Source organism: Plutella xylostella, chromosome 6 (genome assembly GCF_932276165.1).
Source record: "Plutella xylostella chromosome 6, ilPluXylo3.1, whole genome shotgun sequence".
Classification (NCBI taxonomy): Eukaryota; Metazoa; Arthropoda; class Insecta; order Lepidoptera; family Plutellidae; genus Plutella; species Plutella xylostella.
Genome location: NC_063986.1, coordinates 3,258,488 through 3,279,213, shown reverse-complemented (window position 1 = coordinate 3,279,213; position 20,726 = coordinate 3,258,488). Strand labels below are relative to the sequence as shown.

At 34.4% G+C, this 20,726-nt stretch overlaps 1 protein-coding gene across 8 annotated transcripts in view; it reads left to right on the top strand.

The window, feature by feature from the left end:
• LOC105390659 (protein held out wings) overlaps nt 1-20,476 on the top strand; it is a 62,029-nt gene extending 41,553 nt beyond the window's left edge. Inside the window, exons 3-8 of one of the 8 annotated variants that reach the window (XR_007266383.1) lie at nt 7,603-7,719; nt 9,990-10,130; nt 10,584-10,701; nt 11,834-12,154; nt 12,950-15,221; nt 17,475-20,476. Coding sequence is in view for 7 of the 8 variants with exons in the window: in XM_038120008.2 (XP_037975936.1) it covers nt 7,603-7,719; nt 9,990-10,130; nt 10,584-10,701; nt 11,834-12,154; nt 15,101-15,180 (777 nt within the window). In the remaining variant the exon portion in view is untranslated. Of the gene's footprint in view, nt 1-7,602; nt 7,720-9,989; nt 10,131-10,583; nt 10,702-11,833; nt 16,387-17,474 lie in introns of those variants that run through there. The other 7 variants (XM_038120012.2, XM_038120011.2, XM_038120010.2 and 4 more) reach the window with 7 other exon arrangements.
• Nucleotides 20,477-20,726: the final 250 nt, after the last annotated feature.

Below are 20,726 nucleotides of genomic sequence, written 5' to 3'. Positions count from 1 at the left end.
TTAATTAAAACAGATTACTGCTTAGCAACGATGTTCATAAAGTACTTCATACTCGTCGTCAACAAGACTCTAAGCAGGATGCATTAAAACCCTATTAGGTCTTCTTGCGTTATTACACCTACAGATTTCATAAGTGCTGTGTACATTACCATTATCGTTAGGTTACCTACTAAATAGTTAGACGTCAGCTAAACAGGCGTTATCTAAGTCGTAGAATCACAATATTGTCTTTTTGCAATTAACAGGTCTCGTAGAGATATACCTACCTGATTATTCAGGCGCCAAGCACGTGCGCCTACCTGTCTATAATCCTTTTATAGTAATCCCTCTTGATATGACTCTTGCTCTTCTAAGGAAGTTGCAAAGAACCACAGTTCGTCCTTGTTGTCCTACGTGACAAATATCCTTTTATCTTTGTGAATATTTGAGCCATGCAGCCTGATGATAAGTTATTTCCTAAGATAAACTAGAATGCATGCCTTCATAACGTGTTTGTACTATTAATATATGTATTATGATCATCTTGCCCCTAATGAATTTGCCTGACATACATCATCCAGGTAATTGTCAGGAATGCAACAATGCGAACGTAAATCTTAAGATAAATTGAAAGGCGGACGATATTGATCGTCGATCAGAAATAAGCCGACGATGGAAATGTTCAATCTAATGATGTAGATGTCATTTGAAGGATTTCTTAGAAATATAGATAAGTACTCAGGATGTTTTGTAAGCCGTTTATCACGATATTCAACGTTCATGCATGTACAGTTTGACTAGCTACTTTTAAAGTACGTACTTATTCTTACTTCATTATTTACATTGAAAAACATATTTTATTATTAAATTTACAGTTAACATGAAGTAAACTTGAAATTTTCTATACTAGGGGTAGGTAGAAGTGCAATACTAAATCTTGTGTTTCTTTTAACGTACGTTGTGTGGACCTGACACAATATATTCTTATCTGTAAAATATCCAACGAAATGATGTATTTATCGAGCGCAGATACCCTGTGAGTACTGTGACATTAGTTGCTGTTGCTTCGACGCCGGAGCCGCTCCATAGGGTTCGGTATTGAGGTACAGCTGCAGTTAGCGTTACTGAATGCTGCGTCATGCGACCGTCGAATACACCGCTGAAACAATTGCCGTCGAAATGATTCCAGCTGGCTATGCTATGAGCTATGACTAATATCTTGGTTGTTTTCACATTTGTAACTTCACCACAAATCTTTACGACCTACCGCTTTTATGGGCCCTTTGTCCATGCGTGTTGTGTCCTATGTATGTGATTATGTGGTATGCAAAATATGTAAAATAATATTTATACCTATGAATTATTATAAAACGATTAAGTTGATAGTAGGAAACGCAGGATATGTATTGGATCATATCATAGCCGTATTGCTATCGTTGAGAAGCCTGTTCCATAGACCCTTGTTTTACTGGTCAAACTAGTCTAAGAACCGAGAGTATATATAGTTACTGTGGAATAAAGTTAACTACCGATGTAAAACTACAAAATGCCAATACTTTCTTTCCATTTGATCTAAGTACTTAACTCGTTTTTGGTATGGGCGGAATTTTAGGCTCGGTGAATTCTGATGTTTAAATGTGTGAAATTCAATGGACACTTTACATTAATGTTCCCTTTATACTTACGGGAAATTTCTCAGTCATTTAGGTTAAAACGGTCCCAAATTGTTGTCCCATTGTGGGCTACTCGCCTGTCACCTCTTGTATTTCAAGTACCGTAGTACGGACATCACTCTGGCTATAGGAATGCGCCCGTCCTTATAGGGAGGTCCTTCGTGATTAAACCCTGCCATATCGGTGTAGTCCGTTACATCCACTTTTTACTTCTCGGTTCCATCTAGCATGAGAAACTTGATCTGAGACGCGAAGATGCCGTGTACAAAGACTGACAAGGTAACGCGTATAATGCTATCGACAACATCGATTTACAAAAAGCGCTTGAGAATTATAATACAAAATAGTCCAGTTTAGATTACTCACTATGTAAACACAGTCAATTGTGCTGCGTCCGCTGCATCGCTAATACCTATATTTTAACATAATCATGCCATAATCTGTTGTCTGATTGTGCGGTTACTTTATGTCTAATTTATAAGACTCAATAATTTAAAGATTGTATATTGTAATTACGTGAATTGCTCGAGGCTATTACAAAGAGGCAGTTTTTCTAAGATCTTCATTATTATTTTTTTTTATTATAGTCGTCGCGCTATCTGTTAAAGTATTGTCGTTAACACTGTAAATTTTCCATTGTTCTATGGAATTCTAAACAAAGTTTATAATATTTTCTTGAAACGTGGCTTGGTCCCTTTGACACAATTAAATGACTTGACCGGTGCACGACCAGGAATTTAGATTCAAAATGTTTTTGTTACTGAGACCTGCGTGGGCGCAGCCAGCCCCTTGTTTATCTCTGACATCGTTACCTTGTATATTTAATGAACTTACTGCACGGTTATTAAGCTATAACTTTTGCAGTAAACGCGTGTATGTGGGCGGCACCCACCAATTTCCGTTCCATTTATTTGACACCATACCGTATGCATGCGTACATACTCTTTAAAGCTTGCGCGGTGAGATGGAAATCAATCTATTGACCTGCCCATTGCAGCGTTCCATTCAATTACAGATATTTGTCTGTTTTGAAATGGCTTTGTTTCCGTTATCTTTTCACAATCGTTTCCACGACTACGCGTATTATTGTCATGAATTGTATTATTTGTAAAATTTGCCGCAACTAAAACATTTTCAATCTCTTGCTCACATTTATTTTCATTTTGGTAACCTTTGTGATCACCTTTGGATTAGCTACGTCCTATTAGCTCCCTAGAGCCATGAGGTGGGTCCCGGGTAGCAAGCTGCAGTGTGACGGTAATAAGCATTTGACCCGCGCGCTGTAATGAGGTCGATCGGATTGGACGCGCTCCGCCGGCGGTCACGGGTCACGCTCCACGGAGTCTTGTGTGTACGTGTACCTGGATGAGATATGAAGAAAAAGTTGAGTAGGATTGTCTGACTTCTGTAGTAAAAAATTAGACTAAAATAAGAAGAAGTCTTTGAAAAAATCATGTTACATACCTAAATACAAAGAAAACTTTGTAACCGGTTAAAAAACCAAGTTTTAAGTGACAAATGATGATGGTTACAACATACCTAATAAGCACAAAGCCATTATCACATCATGTGACAATGCCAGTCATTAGCAAAATGTGTTCCTGAAACTGGCAGATGTGATTTTCAAGTTTTTACTATGAATAACACGTCAGACTACAAGTTGCATGAAGGAGGAAATCAAATCCTGGATGAAACGTAATATTTGGGGATTACACCACACATTTTAGCTCCAGATTTACTGCAGTATTCTTGTCCCACATTAAACTTGCATGCGTCATTTGCATTAGGCTAATTTTAACAAAAGCTTCTCTTAACACTGAGAATTTGAGGTGGTTATTGAATTGATACCAACATTCGTGACCAATTTTCGTGTAGAGCCAATAAATGACCTATTGGGGGACGATAATGTATTGTTGCGGTACTGTAACTTATTGTTTACTCTATGGCCTCACCTGAGATTTAGATAAATCAAACTACCGTTATAGCTTTAGGTATATTTAAAGGCAATAGTGCACCGAAGACTTTAAACGTATAAGGCATAATAAGGCTTTGAAAATTGATTTTAATTTTATACCAGGATAAAATGTTGTCTGAATACACTTATTAACAATACGTTTTAATATAAGTATGTTTTTTATAGAAATAGGTACTATATTGGGGTTCCGATTATTCTCAGGAGGTATTAGGCACTGCATACATAATAAATAAAAACATATTTTTCTAAGTTTAAAAATACCTTCCACAGAATAAGCAGTGTTTTACCCTAACCTGCATTGTGTTCAACAGTATTTATTTGACCCCCGAGGCTACAATGGTATCGCCCATCACGACCAATAGTGAGCCGACAATTACATCCAAATTATCCTATCCGTCAATTGCAGTACGGAATCAATATTACTAACTATTTATCAATTATTTAATTGCTGGCTGAGTATGCCTCTGTGTGGGATATTTTATTTATGTATTATTTTGTTGTATTTTTTTATTTGCTCTGTATTTTTCGTGATTTACCTGTTTTTGGCCAAATCTTTGATTATCTTTCAATCGTTTCAAATCAGTGACATAATTTTTTGGCTCCTATCAAATCCTTGATGCTTAAATAAATAAATAAAATAAATAAAATAATTTTATTTCAGACTTATTAAATTAATTACAATCAATAGTCCATATGGTGGTTAGTAAACTTAAGTTACACATTACCGATCATACAGATTGTAATATGTTTTGTTAAGATATTATGACACAATATTGTTAATCGTCTAGATTCTGTTAAATTTGACTATTAATGTATGCACTTTGTATTTAGTTTTATGAAATATAGGTACATACCTACGTCCGAACTGGAAATGATTCCATTAGTGCACCTAGGGTAATCATCTATTTGGTGCAGTCGTTAAGTACCTTCGATGTTATTGCACCGTTGCATTTGATGAAAGCCATACCACGAAATTGTACGTTATGAATGCATACAAACGGCTGTACTTGCTTATTACGATTTTTTCGTTTGTGCCATACTGGGGGTTACAGTATTACACTACGAAGAACTACCAATTACGAGTACTAATACTAGGTATTTCTATTGAATGTGGAGTGGTAAAGCCAATTGCGTTGATTTAGAGGGCAATGTCACCACAATTTATGTGGCTGGTTTGGTTTGCCTAGATAAACGTATAGTTTCTATCCGATTGTAGGCTTATGATTCTAGGCTTTAATTTTATAGGAAACAGCGCTCGTGCCCCAGATTTTCCACTTGGTATTTTGAATAAATTATAATTGTATTAGAAACGTTTATATAAATTTTCCACATTTTCATGTTTGCTTCGATACCATTTTGCTCCCGTTAACGTTTTGAAAGAACGCTCTTTGTCAATGCATTCCGCAGTTTATGCCTGAAGGCGGCTATTAAAACGCAGCATTTGATGATTTAACGATTTAGTTAGGTATTCATTTAGAAGAATATTTAACTATTTAGGTACTTACCTGTTTCCTTAAGAGGCGTATCTTTATGCACTTTGAAGGCGGAGCGTGTGTAAGCCTTGGGCTGGAATGTGATTGGTCAATGTTTATCGATTAGTTTTGCCTCCAGCGTTCAGAGAAGTCATTGTTTACGTGATGTCAGGTGGGCAAAGATCTATTTTACACAAACTGCATGGGTCATCCCAATATATTTCAACATTTTACATTTAAATTTATCAAATTCTTAAACCAGTCATAAATATTACCATGCGCTGCTAACAAGAAATTTATGCTGCTACAAATTAGTTTAATTTGGATGGATGTTACGAAATCGAATTAATTTGTAGACTAAATTGTATTTCTTATAAAGTTAGTCTCCTTCTACTGCCACCGTGTAGTAATTAAATATTCTTTGACCCAGTATTAGATTTTTCCTCAATCCCTTTTAGATACCGCGATTAAATTTAGAAGAAAGAAAATAAACCGTCCACACTGCATAACTCTGACTAATTAAAATTCTGTTGAAGAGCAGCAGAACAACGAACGGTGACTAATTTTATCGTAACAGTCGCAAGAATTCACGTCGGCAACAAAACTCTCCCTAATTCCTCATAAATTATGACCACATACAAGTAGCATGACTTTTCTGTCACCACTAATTTCTCTAGCTATAAATAATGTGGTGCTGTAACATTTGAAACTCTTGAGACTTGTTATTCTCTCACCCTATTATTTCCAGAGTGTACATACCTAGGTATAACACGACCAACAAGCAAAAGTTTTTTTATTTATTCATTTGATTCACTTCCAAGTTTAGTTTATTTACTTATTACGTGTTTATTACGTGTTTACAGGCTTTAGTGCGAAAGATGATCAAATAAATGTCATAATTCGTCCGCATAATTTACAGATAAAAACTGCATCGTTTCGGGCGGTCAGCCAACTAATGCGGCTCTATTTCAACACGCGTCGGCACTAAACGTCCGGTCTCTCTCCCATTCTAGTTCTGTTGAGAAATTCACCACATTCACCAAAATATTTGGGAAAAACAAAACACTTGCCAGAACGCTCGGAGACTATAATAACTGTTTTCTTCGTTTCCACGCTACTGAGGCCTAACTAATAACGGTGTTGTTCTACGACATGATTAGTAGATAGGTAATAGTTCTGTGAAGGTAAGACTATATTATGGTTAAAGCAAAAGCCTTTCCCGCAAGGCGTTTTGCGGTAAACCGCTAAATGAAGATGAAAATGCTGTCCTGTATGATTTAAATAATAGCTTAGACGGTATTTACTTGAATATACTATAGGTAAATGTAGTATATATTATTATTTAGTTTAAAATTATTTGTGCAATATAATAATAAGATTAGAATAGAATATATATGTTGAGCTTGTCTTCATAACGCTTGGCAACATTGTATCCTCAAACTCGGCTGGCCCATCGTCTACGACGTCCCTTGTTATTTCTGACCGGGGTTTATTCTCAATAGATAGTTTGTTTAATCTCATTAGGCATGTTGGCGTGCCAAACTTCGATCATTTATTAGCATTGTCTAAGACTGATTTATCAAGACCCGCCCCGTCACGGCCGCTGATCCGCAACGCGGTGACTGTCGTGGACTTGTTAAAAACGTACCGATTTCTGCTCTCCAACACATCTCATATTTCTTTGTTCATATCCAATTTATGGTCACACCTGGCTATAATTCTAATATTTTATGCATTCAGTCACCACTCTGTCGACATGGCAACTTCTCATTCTCAGTTTGGGTACTTGACTTTGCCAGTGTAACCTTCACCATTATGAGAATATGAAATTGTTATTCGAAAATCATTCAACTCTACTTGCCGTCACAAGAGCTAATTTACCGTGACATGTGACGAATTTTCGTCCACAAATATGATACGCCATTCATTAGTTAATACATTTACAACTAAATGTTTGGTTCATCTGAAATATTTCTAAGAAAAAAAGAAGTAGTGTAAAACGTTGGTGTCGGTTGGCTGGATGCCAAGTGGTCCATTTCTTGCTATGTAACGTGCCGAGAAAGATACTTACCTACTGGTTCACAGTTCATATAGTTTGAGCAAAGCACAGATCTATGCTTTGATCCAACTTGCGCCCTCTTGCATGTGTGCAGGAAATGAGATTCACATCTAACGGACCTATTAATTATTTTGACACTATTATTTAATATCGTGTCTGTCTTCTGATATCGTATAATTTCATCTCTGTTCACTCGTTGTAATTCAACTATATGTTTATATGAATCCTCTGTTTGACCTATCGATGCAGTTGGCTTATCTTTGCTCGTAAAATGATCTTAAATAATTTTGCGCTACTCTAGGTTATTACAAGTTTTGTTATTCCTATTCAACATACAAAATATGTAGGTTCATTTTTGTTTGATATAAGAACATAGTTTTTACTCCATAGAAATCAATGAGAATTTATAGTGGAACTAATGACGTAATTTCAATACTTTTTCAGTTCAACTTCGTGGGAAGAATTCTCGGCCCCCGAGGCATGACAGCTAAACAGCTGGAACAAGAAACAGGATGCAAAATCATGGTCAGAGGAAAAGGATCCATGAGAGACAAGAAAAAGGTATGAGACAAATTAATTTATCTAAATGAAACACAAATTAAATATACCAATTTTTTTTATATTATTGAATAATATTCTGAATCAAATATAAAATACAGAAATTTCCATATGCAAGATTTAACCGATATTCGTATATACAGCATCATAAATAATGCCCACTAACTTTTTTCTTCATTAGTAAGTCACTTAGAACTAAATCAAAATATTAAAATGACTCATTTAAATGTACCTTAGTAGTCCAGTCAAGGAATGAGGTGTAGAGTGCGTGAGCAGGTAACTAAGCGATTCCTTCAGAAACTTGTTCAGGGGGCTTAGGTTGTTAACATACCAAAAGTCCTGACTCTTAGATGATGAGCGGGGGGAAGGAGGGGGGGATAAAGGTACGAATTTTTGGTTTTTAGCTTATATCTCGAAAACGGTGCATCAATGAGAAATATTTTCAACTAATGAAATAGAGCTCTTAAAATTATCTAAAACTTTTATATCATATGTTTTTTTCTAATTCCTAACCGTTTTCGAGCAATTACCCTCGGAAAAAGTTGAAATTTACAAGAAAAATTCATTCATGTCAAAACATTCATAAACATTGCATTATATTGTCTAAACCTATTCATAAACGAATAAAATGAAGAGGAAAGAAGCTGTAGATTTTTTAATTCCCTTTTAGAATATATATAGATATGCTGGTTAATGTCCAACCCACCTAAAGTTACAGCTATTTTAAACTTGCATTTTGCTAAATTCACTGACATAACTCACCGAGTTAGTAAGCTTAAGTGTAAGTAAAATAGCTGTAACTTTAGGTGGGTTGGACATTAACCAGCATATCTATATATATTCTAAAAGGAAATTTAAAAATCTACAACTTCTTTCGTATTCATTTTTTTATTTTATGAATAGGTTTAGACAATATGATGCAATGTTTATAAATGTTTTGCGATTATTATTTTTTTCTTGTAAATTTCAAGTATTTCCGAGGGTAATAGCTCGAAAACGGTTAGGAATTAGAAAAAAACATATGATATAAAAGTTTTAGATAATTTTAAGAGCTCCATTTCATTAGTAGAAAATATTTCTCCCCGATACACCGTTTTCGAGATATAAGCTAAAATCCAAAAATTCGTACCTTTATCCCCCCCTCCTTCCCCCCGCTCATCACCTAGGAGTCAGGACTTTTGGTATGTTATCAACGTAAGCCCCCTGAACAAGTTTCTGAAGGAATCGCTTAGTTACCTGCTCACGCACTCTACACCTCATTTTGAGTCATTTATTGACTGGACTATAGATATTTTTATTGAAAATAATTTCAATGGATTTATGATTATTACTGACTTCATAATCCCAATAGATTTTCTTAAATTATTACTTATTGTCTCTTGTGCTGTGCTAACCTTACTTTATTACTAATCTGTTCTTTGTTTTTGTGCAGCCTGGGGGGATGTTGGAATCAGGTTAACCTCACATTTACCGTGTTAACTTAGGACACAGAAGGACAATTGTCTCATAAAGTACTTTTAGAAGTACCAGTCAGCAATGCAATTGCAATCATTAGAAATATATCAATGTCATTTTTTGCCGTATAAAATATTATGTTATTAAAATAATGAGACCTTTGCCGAGCAGTGGGAAAAAGAGTAGGCTAAAAATATATTTATTAGATTATGTAATTGGCTAGAATTTATTCATATTGTCGGACTGTCGGTTTGTCAAGTTTTTTAATCATTTTGAAAATAACTTACCGTTTTCATGCAACCAGCCGTCGTTTTAATGATTCTGACTTTCTTTACCAATTTATATGGTAATTTGGTAAAAGTATTACTGTACAAAATACAGGATTGTAAATGCCAAATGTCAAGTTACACAGACACATAAAAGTACCTTAATATAAACCTTCAATATAACTAGTAACGGCTGGACACAAGATACTCTTAATGCAAATTATGAAACACACGATATTATTGAAAATGTGTGAGGAATAAACATTCATGGGAAAATTTTTGATGCAGATTAGGAAAATATTATTTTGATTATTGGAACAAAAAAACAACAAGTTTCTATCCTACATTTAAACTATTTGGTACCTTATTACAAAACTTAAAGTACAGAATGTTCTGGCTTAGAACCGGTTATAGTCCAGAGATTTCAAACAAATCAGTTGTCTGAACCTGGGTTTAAACGAAAACTACTATCTTTAGTCTTCATTTTTCTACTATTGTAATTCTAACAATCTCAAGCAGCTAGCTAAACTATGACCCTTTGCACATTTCCAGGAGGACGCCAACAGAGGCAAGCCGAACTGGGAGCACCTAGCGGACGATCTGCACGTGCTGCTCACAGTCGAAGACACAGAGAACCGCGCCAAGGTGAAGCTGGCGCGGGCTGTCGATGAAGTGAAGCGTCTGCTTATACCTGTAAGTTTGTTTACAGTATTTTCATGGTATTTTTTCAGTATTTAAGTTACAGTACTTTAACGAAAATCCCCACGTTTCTTTGGTCCGTACTACTCCGTACTGGAGAACTGTATTTTGCAAAGGCCATGATTTTTTTTTTTTATGCAGAACAGTTCATGCATTTGGTACTTAATGCTATTTATTTTTTCTTAAAGCTCAAGTGAGTGTAAATGTGAGAGGCATAACTTAACGTTAATATAATTAATACAACGGAACATTTAGTTGATAATAAAAATGTTGACGTAGATATACCGAATAGAAGATTTTTTTATTTTTGGTATTGCCTTGTAACTAATGATGAACTGACCATTCGCATATCGAATATTTCTCATCCAAATCTAAACGTTACTACCAAAATCGTCTCACAAGTTATCTAAATCTCAACACTTATCTCAAAACCCCTACACCCCACAGCAAGCGGATGGCGAAGATGAGCTGAAGAAGCGTCAGCTGATGGAGCTTGCCATCATCAACGGCACGTACCGCGACTCCAGCGCCAAGGCCGTGCCCGTCAACGGTCAGTGCCTCATAAGTATGGTCGCATTCTTTGTTTGTAACTAATCCTAGGTTAAGGAGTGGGGTTCTTGAATTTGGATCGGGAGTTTTGCTATTTAGATGATGTTTTAGTTGAGCTTTGTTCAGCGGAATCGCAAAGTTTGTTCACTGCGTGTGAAATATAGATTTTCAAATGTTTGTAATTTTGTAAAACTTATTGATAAGTGCTTACTCACTTCATTCATATCAGCAAGTTTTTTTCGAGATTTTCACAATATTTACAATATTACAAGTTCAAGAACTCCACTGATTACTAACACTATACCCCATTTTCAAAATTGCAACTCAAAACCATAGACTTGGGCACCATAATATTTTTCCTTGGGTTTATGCACATGACATTACATTCATGGGATGCATCTAAAAGGCACCGGGTCATATGTGGTAACAAGCCATATTTGTCACAAGTGACCTGAAAATATTCACAGTCTGAGTCACCATGCCAAGATGACTAACTTAATTGATTCGCAGCATGTTCCGGCCATTAAACAATTACTGTTGATTTCATTCCTAGACCCTTATCAATAAAAGGCAAAGATTGTACAAACTATTGTTCTTGCAACGCTATGCATTTGTTATTACTTGTGATTAACATGGACTCTGATTGAGGTTCCTCCAGGGTGTTACATATTTCATTGTATCTAACTTCTCTCTTGTAATGGTGTGACATGATTTTTGATGCATCATCCTTCGTCATATTTATTTCAATTCGAAGCTGTGCCAGTTACTCTGACCTTGTTTCTAGACTCGTATATCATATGGCATTGTTACTTAATTTATTTAGGGGACCCTATGTTCAGCATTGGACTATCATGGAATTTAATATCCGATTGGCTGAATGATAAATTACTGCCCAGAGTAAAGAATATGATTAGAGAACACATTTATTCTATAACTAGCACTAGCACTATAAGCTATAACTAGCACTGTATCAGATTTTGAAGCTTAAAATCTTTGTGGAATTTTAATCTTATGACATCAACACCACCACACCGTGGCACAAACAAAAAGATTTAAGCCTGCAAAATGTCTCACACCCTACCTCTAGCTATAAGTGAACCAACAAACTAATCAGCTAATAAAATAACTTTACGATTGAAACATTGAAGTGGAATCCGCAGCCGACGAAGAGTGGAGGCGGCTGGCTGCCTCGGCCGCCGCGGAAACCCAGCGGCTTCTGAACCCCGGCGGAGGGGTCACTCTGAGGACGCAAGCACCCTTGGGGGCTCCCCTGATCCTCTCACCGAGGATGTCGGGCCAAGCGCAGGGTCTGCTCAACGGGTCTTCAGGCACTGGGCTCCTGTCTCCTGGCGAGCCGGCCCACCAGCTCATCTACGCTCCTCAGTACGCTGACTACGCTAACTACGCTGCGCTGACGGCCGCCGCCAACCCGCTGCTGACCGCCGAGTACGCCGCCGCCGACCATACGGGTGGGTTGTTCGCCCGTTGATTTTTTCTCTCTGACTACCGGTTTTCGCAGTGGGTTCTGACGGGTTTAATAAGTGGTGGTCGGATTTTGTTTTTTGTGTGGTTTGGTGTCGTTTTTTTTACAAAAAGAAGAAATGCCCGTCGATGCTCACTGTGATACTGGACTAATGCTAGCAAAACATGGTAATCGGGACAAAACTTTGATAAATAGAATGAACAAACTTCCATATTACGTAAAATTTAACTATTCAAAACGTTTTATCTTTGTAAAGTAAAAGGAATTTTTTGAAAAGGTGATTTGTTTGTTCAATTTATTGATGAGTAGTATTGAATTACAGGCGCCTTTTGCCAAGATTTTTCCAGAATATGAAGATTGGAAAGTTAGAAAGAGAGTAGAGCTAATTGTTATATAAATAATTCAAATTAAAGTTTAAACATAGCAAAACATAACGGCATGTCCAACTGATGTTGTACTTTCAGAAATCAAAGATATAGACTATCGAAAATAATTAATTTTGCATGCTTGGCTTTTCTCGCCTAAAGAAATAAAATCTGCTATCATTTACAAAACCTTTCTAACAACAAAAGCAAACATTCTTAAAACAGTAAAAAGTCGACTCTCTAAAACATAACATACGTAGGTAGCTTTACAAATAAACATCAGTAACTTAACTAGTAAAACCATTAACAAAAACAATACCTAAGCTGGTGACTACATAACTAACCGTCTAACAAGTACAATGGTGTCGAGAAAAGTTGAATTGTGTGTTAAAAGATAAATTTTAACGGGTTTGCAGCTACGAGGTATCTGCTAGCTGGCTTTTGACACTGGCCACATTCGCACCAGCCTTCACTAAGATACGAGAGGCTCGCCGCGCCATACCGGCCCGAACAACAATATTACCGTCCTTGAAAACATTAAAATACATCAAACGTGGCGCGTTGCCAGTTTTCTGGACATCGACAGCGGTGTTGAAAGCCTATCGCTGTCCCGCTCGCATAAAACTGGCAACGTAGCAAAACAGGGCGCTCTGTTAACAGTCATTTCAAAGCCATCATCGTTTTTAGTCTAAGTTTTATTATAAGTGCGACTAGTGTAGCTACGTATCAACTTTGTACCCACGACGTTTATGTCCTGTTTAATTTTACTGTCTTCCTCTGAGACATCTGTTTTGTACAGTTCCAGGCAAAGTATATTTTGTTTGAGTAAAGATTATTTATTTATACAGATTTTATATTTGAGAAAGGATATAATGACTATTCAAGTATTTATTGCAGATTCTTTATTAATGTTGCCTCTTATTAAGAACTGATGGCAGTTGATGCGTTATTAATTAGATAGAAATGGCGATTATTAGATGTTGTAACTGCCATCAAAATCTACAAGTTACCGAAATCTTATGTAGGTACAAACGTATAGATTTTATAAAATATATTAATATTATTCATATATCCCTGTTTTTGCTAATAATTATAGATTTCTTACATACATGGTATACGCTTCATTTCGAAACGAAAAAAAAAATAATAACTAACCACAAATTAAAACCTTTAAAATTATCTTGCGTACTACCATTTATAGGTTCGTTTTAAACACGTAGTATGTAGTCTATATTAGGAACTATATCACTCTTTTAATAACCCTTGCTTGTAACACAACTAATAAATATTATATTAACATGATTACACCCATTTCTTAAACGTTTTTTTCCGATCAATAGAGTAATCTGTAGTATCTTGTTCATAAAAGGAAGAACCTACGCAACAGTTTCTTATACTAAGCATCTTGTTATGCGGTATCGGTAATACATAACTTATATGCCCACCAGCATTGAAAAAAAGCATTGAAATTTAAATATTTTAAAATTGCATTTAATATACTTACTTACTATTTCATATTTAGTTTCATTCAGAATTTTTACCATAGGTTTATGGTATATTTTTAATTTTACTTTTATGCTTCCTGTAATACAGTAAAGTTTCAATTTAAAACTTTTTTGGACAAGATACGTACAGACTATGAAATTATAAAAGTATTTCTTGTGTGAATAACGGATTGAGCTCATTTGTGTAGCAAATTAACATTCTAGAATATTATTTTCAAGACGAAATCATTCAGCAATTACAAGCTAAAGGGGACCAAATACGATTTGATTTATTTACTGGAAACATTCACACTGACACTCTTGATTTTTTAACAATTCTGACATAAATAACAAGACTATTAAACTTAAAAATAACGCGGGGTAATACATCACTGTAGGCAGTTTCCCGAATGTTTAATTCAAATACGTCGTTATTTATTAATTTATTAGCCATATATTTATAAACATACCATAGGTTAAGGTTATTATCTTTTAAAGATTTCTAGATAGGTTAGAAAAGAGTGAGCTTTATGGAAAATATATACCCGTAATGTATTATGTAGATTTATTTGTATCGCAGTTATTGCTGTTAAGTCAATTTATATTAGAAAAAAAACTTTGAAGCCAGCCATTACTTGTACCTTGTTTGGGTTGCATTATACCCAGTAATGTTTTAATAACTTTTTTATTATTTCTCCAAAGCAATATAATAAAAATAGATAATCTTTAGGCTAAGCAAATAAATATACTTATTATATATACAAAAAGTTAAATATTACTGCCAGAACAAAAATATGATAAAAAATTAGTATTAAATTGATAGAAAAATAATTTGGCAGTGATACGTAACAATTTGCGTTCGTGTAATCTTTAAGTAAATAAATAAGTAATAGTTAAGGATAATGAGATTACATTACTTTTCAGCATTTAAATAGAGCTTGGCCCTTTGGATCTTGATCAATGTAACAGTCGTAAGATGTGAAATTAAAATTAGATCCTCAAGGCGCGGCTATGTTTGGGTGATGGTTTTAAACTAAAGGTGTGTTATATGAGACACAGATGATAATGTACGAATGCCGATAGGTGTGGTGCGGAGGGCTGCCGGTCGCTTAACGCAAGTGAGGGAACACCCTTACCAGCGCACGGCCTTGCCAGCGCCCTAAGCCCGCCGAAATACCCTTACTGCCGCCATTTTGTTCACAAGGTGAGATGCGCGCCTAAACGCATGCCGTGTCACCAACTGTGCTTCGCTTGCAACGCCATCTATCTGTGGCTTGTTCAAACATGTGAATCTCATTGTAAAGCTTTCAGCGACAGTAAGCACATTTCGTGGTATGGCATGTGTGGAAGCCATTGCTTTGTATCTCTCTCTGTGTCCTTTATTTATTGTGTACTTAATAGGTATGTTCTCGAATAGTTATCGTTGTGTGAGAATAGGATGTCTTACGTTCATCGCTACTTCATACCGGATCTGAAGTGACACTGCATAATTTGAAAACTGTGATTTTTATATTTTCTTTTTTATTGTGTTTTAGATCCTGTTACATGTTGTGATGCAAGGCATTGATTTTATGATGCGTTTGCGTGATTAGTTTTTTTTCTTTTAATTTGCGACTGAGTGTTGTATTCAACAGTGTTACCAAATTTGATCTGTTTTCGTTGTTTTTCCAATGCTGTTGTTGCACTACAATAAATCACAACATGCGTTTTCAATAAACAGTCACGTATCCGCATTACCTCGTTCTTGGGTATTATATGAATTGTCTCAGGGAAGAAGGATTTATTCGCTTTCATGAGACGTAAACTGATGTTTTTTTTTACGTTGATGTTAACGTGACATGCAGTTTCATATTTTGATGTTTTTTTTGCCAAATATTCCGTGGAGGTGCTACGATTCGGGTTGTGAAGTCCTTCTTTCCTAATATTGTCCAGTATTAGCTAAAGGAAGCAACATTTTTCGATCTTGTGCCATCACTCCAGTATTAAACAGAATGTGCTTCCTTTGGCTTGATATTTTATTCAAAATCATCACAACTTATTCTTAGTCATTATAAGATTTTATATTACTTTTTAGTAAGTTAGTTGTTTCTATTTTGCCTTAGGTATTATATTTAATTCTTATTTGAAAGTCGTTATTATTAAGATATTTTGCACTTGTGTCCTTGTGGATTTTAAGAGGCAATGCAATGCCGATATTTCACGCTTCTATCAGATATTTTTTTTATACATCACAAATACTATTCGTATATTATGAATAAAATATATATAAACGAAAATGATTTATGGAAATATTGTTTCAGTTGTTAATTGTAAATAAATGCATTTTCAGAGAATAATTATTATACATGCAATAAACTATCTGAAATTTTTGTTTAGCGTTTTCTTTTTCTGTCAGGCGTAGATCGCGTTCAAAAATGTTTCATACAATTTTAAATATGTTATTGTATTATGAAAAATGTTAAATAAAGTTGATGACGTGCAGTCATTTGGTCGAATGTAAGCTCACACGACTAACACTGCCGCTCCACAAGGCCAAGTCCCCAATGTGACATAATATCAGTGCACTTCATAACAGCTACTGCCACAATTTGCAGAATATTTGTAACTACCTACATATATATTTATTTTATTCTGAGTCACTAACATGCAAATATGTAATGTCCGACAGTTTCATTAACAAATATATCAGTATGAGAATGTTATGTTTAAAACAGACACGTTGGGTCAACTCATACTTGCGCAAAGTACTTAAATGTAAAAAAAAATATGTAATAAAACTCCAAAAAACTTACAACATATATTTATTTTTAAAATGGAAAAAAATATATGCTGTGAGTTGTAAATTTATAGAGCTAAGATTATTGTTTTGATTATGCGTTGGTATGAACTGCACCTAACTTACATACTTGCATCTGGGTGCTATGGTTATACATAAGTGATAAAATTATGCTTGTTTGTTGGGCAATGTTTGACTCTAACTCCTGAGTGTTTTACTTTCAAGCATTGCCCGTTTGGGAACTATTGGGCATTTAATCCTTATTGTAGAGTATCATTATCATACTAAATTATTTTAACAATATCAACCATTAACTGCGTAAACTAATGAATTGTTGATTAACCGGGCAGCAAACAGTCGATGCCGATTTAGGGCGAAATGCCTGATAGCCTCCCCTCTAGTACGATATGTCGATATATCTGTAAATTTCCGTCTATCTGTCAGCAATATAAGCACAGTTTATCGTTTGTGTGAAGTTGCTTGACGATCCCCGCAGTCTATTCCACCCTGTTCCTCAATTATTAATTCAATTTCCTTCAGTATTTAAGATACATTCATTCAAAGATCGTGTCAACGCAGCATAAGCGATAAACCGTAGCACGTTGCTGTCATGTAGCCGGGCCATGACACTTCGATCGATACTAACATTCTGTTTTTCTCTCTTCTCGTTAACCCGGCTAGGTGAGTGCTAACGACGAGGAGGAACTAACAGGAGTCGCGGCCGCCCACGATCTCGACCAATCCTGGCCAATCCTGGCCAAACCCAGCCAACCTCGGCCAACCTCGGCCAAAGCCGCCGCGTAACACTCTCATCGGAACATCGACCACATGTAGCTATATCGCTGTTGGGCCTTTCACGTTAACAACTACTATGTATTATAATAGTCTAACTATTAACATTTATTTGCCTGTTATGTTTATAACAAGATGAACTTATATCATTAACCATATTTTTCTCTAAATGGCACACGCCATCGACTATACTATTTACATTTTTGTTACTTTACTGTTTGTTGTTGCTTTGTCGTATTGTTGCGTGTCTACTGTTCCACGCAAGTGGTTGTTAGGTTACCCGAAATTCCTTTTTTAGCTTTGTATAGGGATTATATTAATAAACTATACTTAATTATTTTGTAGACAATATATTATGTCGGTCATTTATGTATAATGATCTGAAAAAGTTCAAACAAATCCCTGTACAAAACTTATTATTATGAAAAGATAAAGAACTTACCAACTTTTTGGTACTGCAATCAGCCTATCTAACACTTTTTTCAAATAAAGAGAAATAGGGTTCTAGAACTTGAAAAAACAAATCAGTTTCAAATTTCAAAGTTGACTTTTTAGTTGTTTTTCAATTCAATTTAACTCTTGATGTTAAAGTTACTAAGTATTTAGTAACTACTTACTTATTTTAAAATATATTTTTCTTTTTTGAAAGGCATAGTGATATAATGAATATACTATTAAATTATTTAAATCAGTGAAAATATTTATTATGAAAGCAGCATTGTCATCATGGCGGCAAGAACACCAGTAAGTAAGTATAGTTTACAAAAAATGATGCGAAAATAAAACGAAAAAGTTTTTTTTTATATAAATTATAAATAATCAAGTTAGACTGATATTGGAGTTAATAGTCTAATCTTAAGTTTTGTTCTCATATACTTATTGACCCCCCAATCTTTGGCAATAATGAAATGTTATACGTGATTAACCAAAGACTATGTTAAATCATTCGAGAGCTAATCAAATTATGAACTGTTATCGTAAAATTTGTCTTCCGTGATATTTAAAACGGTCAATGAGTATATGATATTTTCTAGATTTATATTTTATAGCAATGTATTTAAGATATTTAAGTGCTTAATAATATTGAGAACATAACAAATCAATGAATATTTGTGCATCCGAAGTGCCTTATTAATGTACAATGTTTTTTTTCGCGTTTGTGGTTCTATAGTTTTTTGTTAATGCTTGATTAGTTAAGATGGAGGAGATTAAATTATTGTTAACTCTGCTAAGTAAATGTTATTTTTAGTATGTGAACATAGGTTCCAAAAATATGAAATAGGTTTCATTGATATTACAATGTCATTTTCATTTTGGTGTTAGGTTTAATATTTTAGTAAAAAGGATCCAGTTCAGCAACTATTCTATGAATCTTCATATTATCATAATTATTTACTCACAACAGTTGCATAACAAAGGCCTCAGCAAAAAATAAAATATGAATTATAAAAAACGCATTACGGATCCTTTGTATAAATAAGAACGTAAAATTCATCTATATTTCTTAAATCTCGAGCCGAGAATCTCTTCACTAACTATCTTGATCATGCTTAGTCTAAAATATATCAAAATACAGTTAAAAAGGTATTAAATTAAGTATCTGATTTCAAAAAAATGTTGAGTCTACAAAAAAAAACATAATATCATATGAACCTTGTTATATTTGTAAATAAATATGGGTTGTTGTAAAAAGCAATAATATCTATAGTGCAATTAAATTGAAAGATATTTTATGAAAATCTCAATATATACAATTTTAACTTGAGAATTTCAAGATAGAAGAATAGAGATCTGAAATGGAGATTAATATCTACTTATATTATTTAGAATAGAAAAATACCTACGACGTTAGTTTACGAAGAAAACTATTCACTGTTATGAAATTAATCTATTTTATATCTTAAGTGCCACCGTTGAATGAAACACAGTTTTTTTTTCTCTTTTTTATAAGGAGCTTTGCAAAATTTTCACTTTCCCCATTTTTTTTCTTAAAACGTTATGTTTTCACTCCGTCCATGATTAGTATCATAATTTTCTAAGTACTTAAATTGTTGGTCTCCCCCTCATTAAGTTCGTCTATGGCCAAATGATAAAGATTGTTTTTTTTCTTTTGAGTTCACAAACTGTTCTCGCTAAGCCCATTTTTATTGTTAAGTTATTATAAGTCTATTCGTACAAAATCATACAAAAATTGAGCATTTATTGAATGTATTAAAGAGCCATACAATATGAAAGCCATGGCTGCCCTTTTAGACAAAAAATCATTCGACAAATACAAAGAATGGTTGGTTTCTATCCTGCCCTCTAAAAATAATATGTATGTGCCTACTGAGATAGCAGTATTTTTCAGAGTTTTCATTCACAATCTGTAAAAATGGTCCAGGTCATTGATAGAGAGTAGTAGAAACCATCCATAAATGATTTATCGAAAGGATTTCGTCACAGGGCAGCTACTTAAGGCTCTTACTGTCAGCGGCAGCGTACAAATATATTTAAACATCTGCTAAATTAATTATTAAATACTATTATTCATAGTAAAACGTTTGTGTCTAGAAACGTATCTTGTGCCATCAGCAGATTACAAACAACATCATGTCGATTTTTTAAAATATAGTTTTTATTTAAGGTGTACTTATACGTTATGGCAATTTCACTATTAATGTGCCTTAAAATGAACTTTGTATATAAAATATCAATATTATTTGTCTTTTAAGTATTATACCTGAGAATAACAAATTCTTTAATCAATTGTTTTCCAAAAACAAATATTATAGAGAGAATACTTTTATTACTTTATCTTTGTAGTTAAGTGAGATCGTGCATTATGTCTGTTTTGATGTAAGTGTGTTCATATTGATTTGGTATTAGTAAACATTTTGAAAAATAATGAAGACTTGTTTTATTAACTACCTTACCTAGGTATCATATTGACGGAAGAAGGTACTTAGGTAGGTTTTAACTACTTAAGTGAAATTATGTACCTAAGTAAATTTAAGGGCATAGTTGGGTAAGTAAATGATACTTATAGATTGGCAAGTTAGGGATGGCGAAATAATATCGATGTATCGATATATCGATATATTTTTATAAATATATCGATATTTTCCGACGATATATTGTAAACCGATATATCGATACATC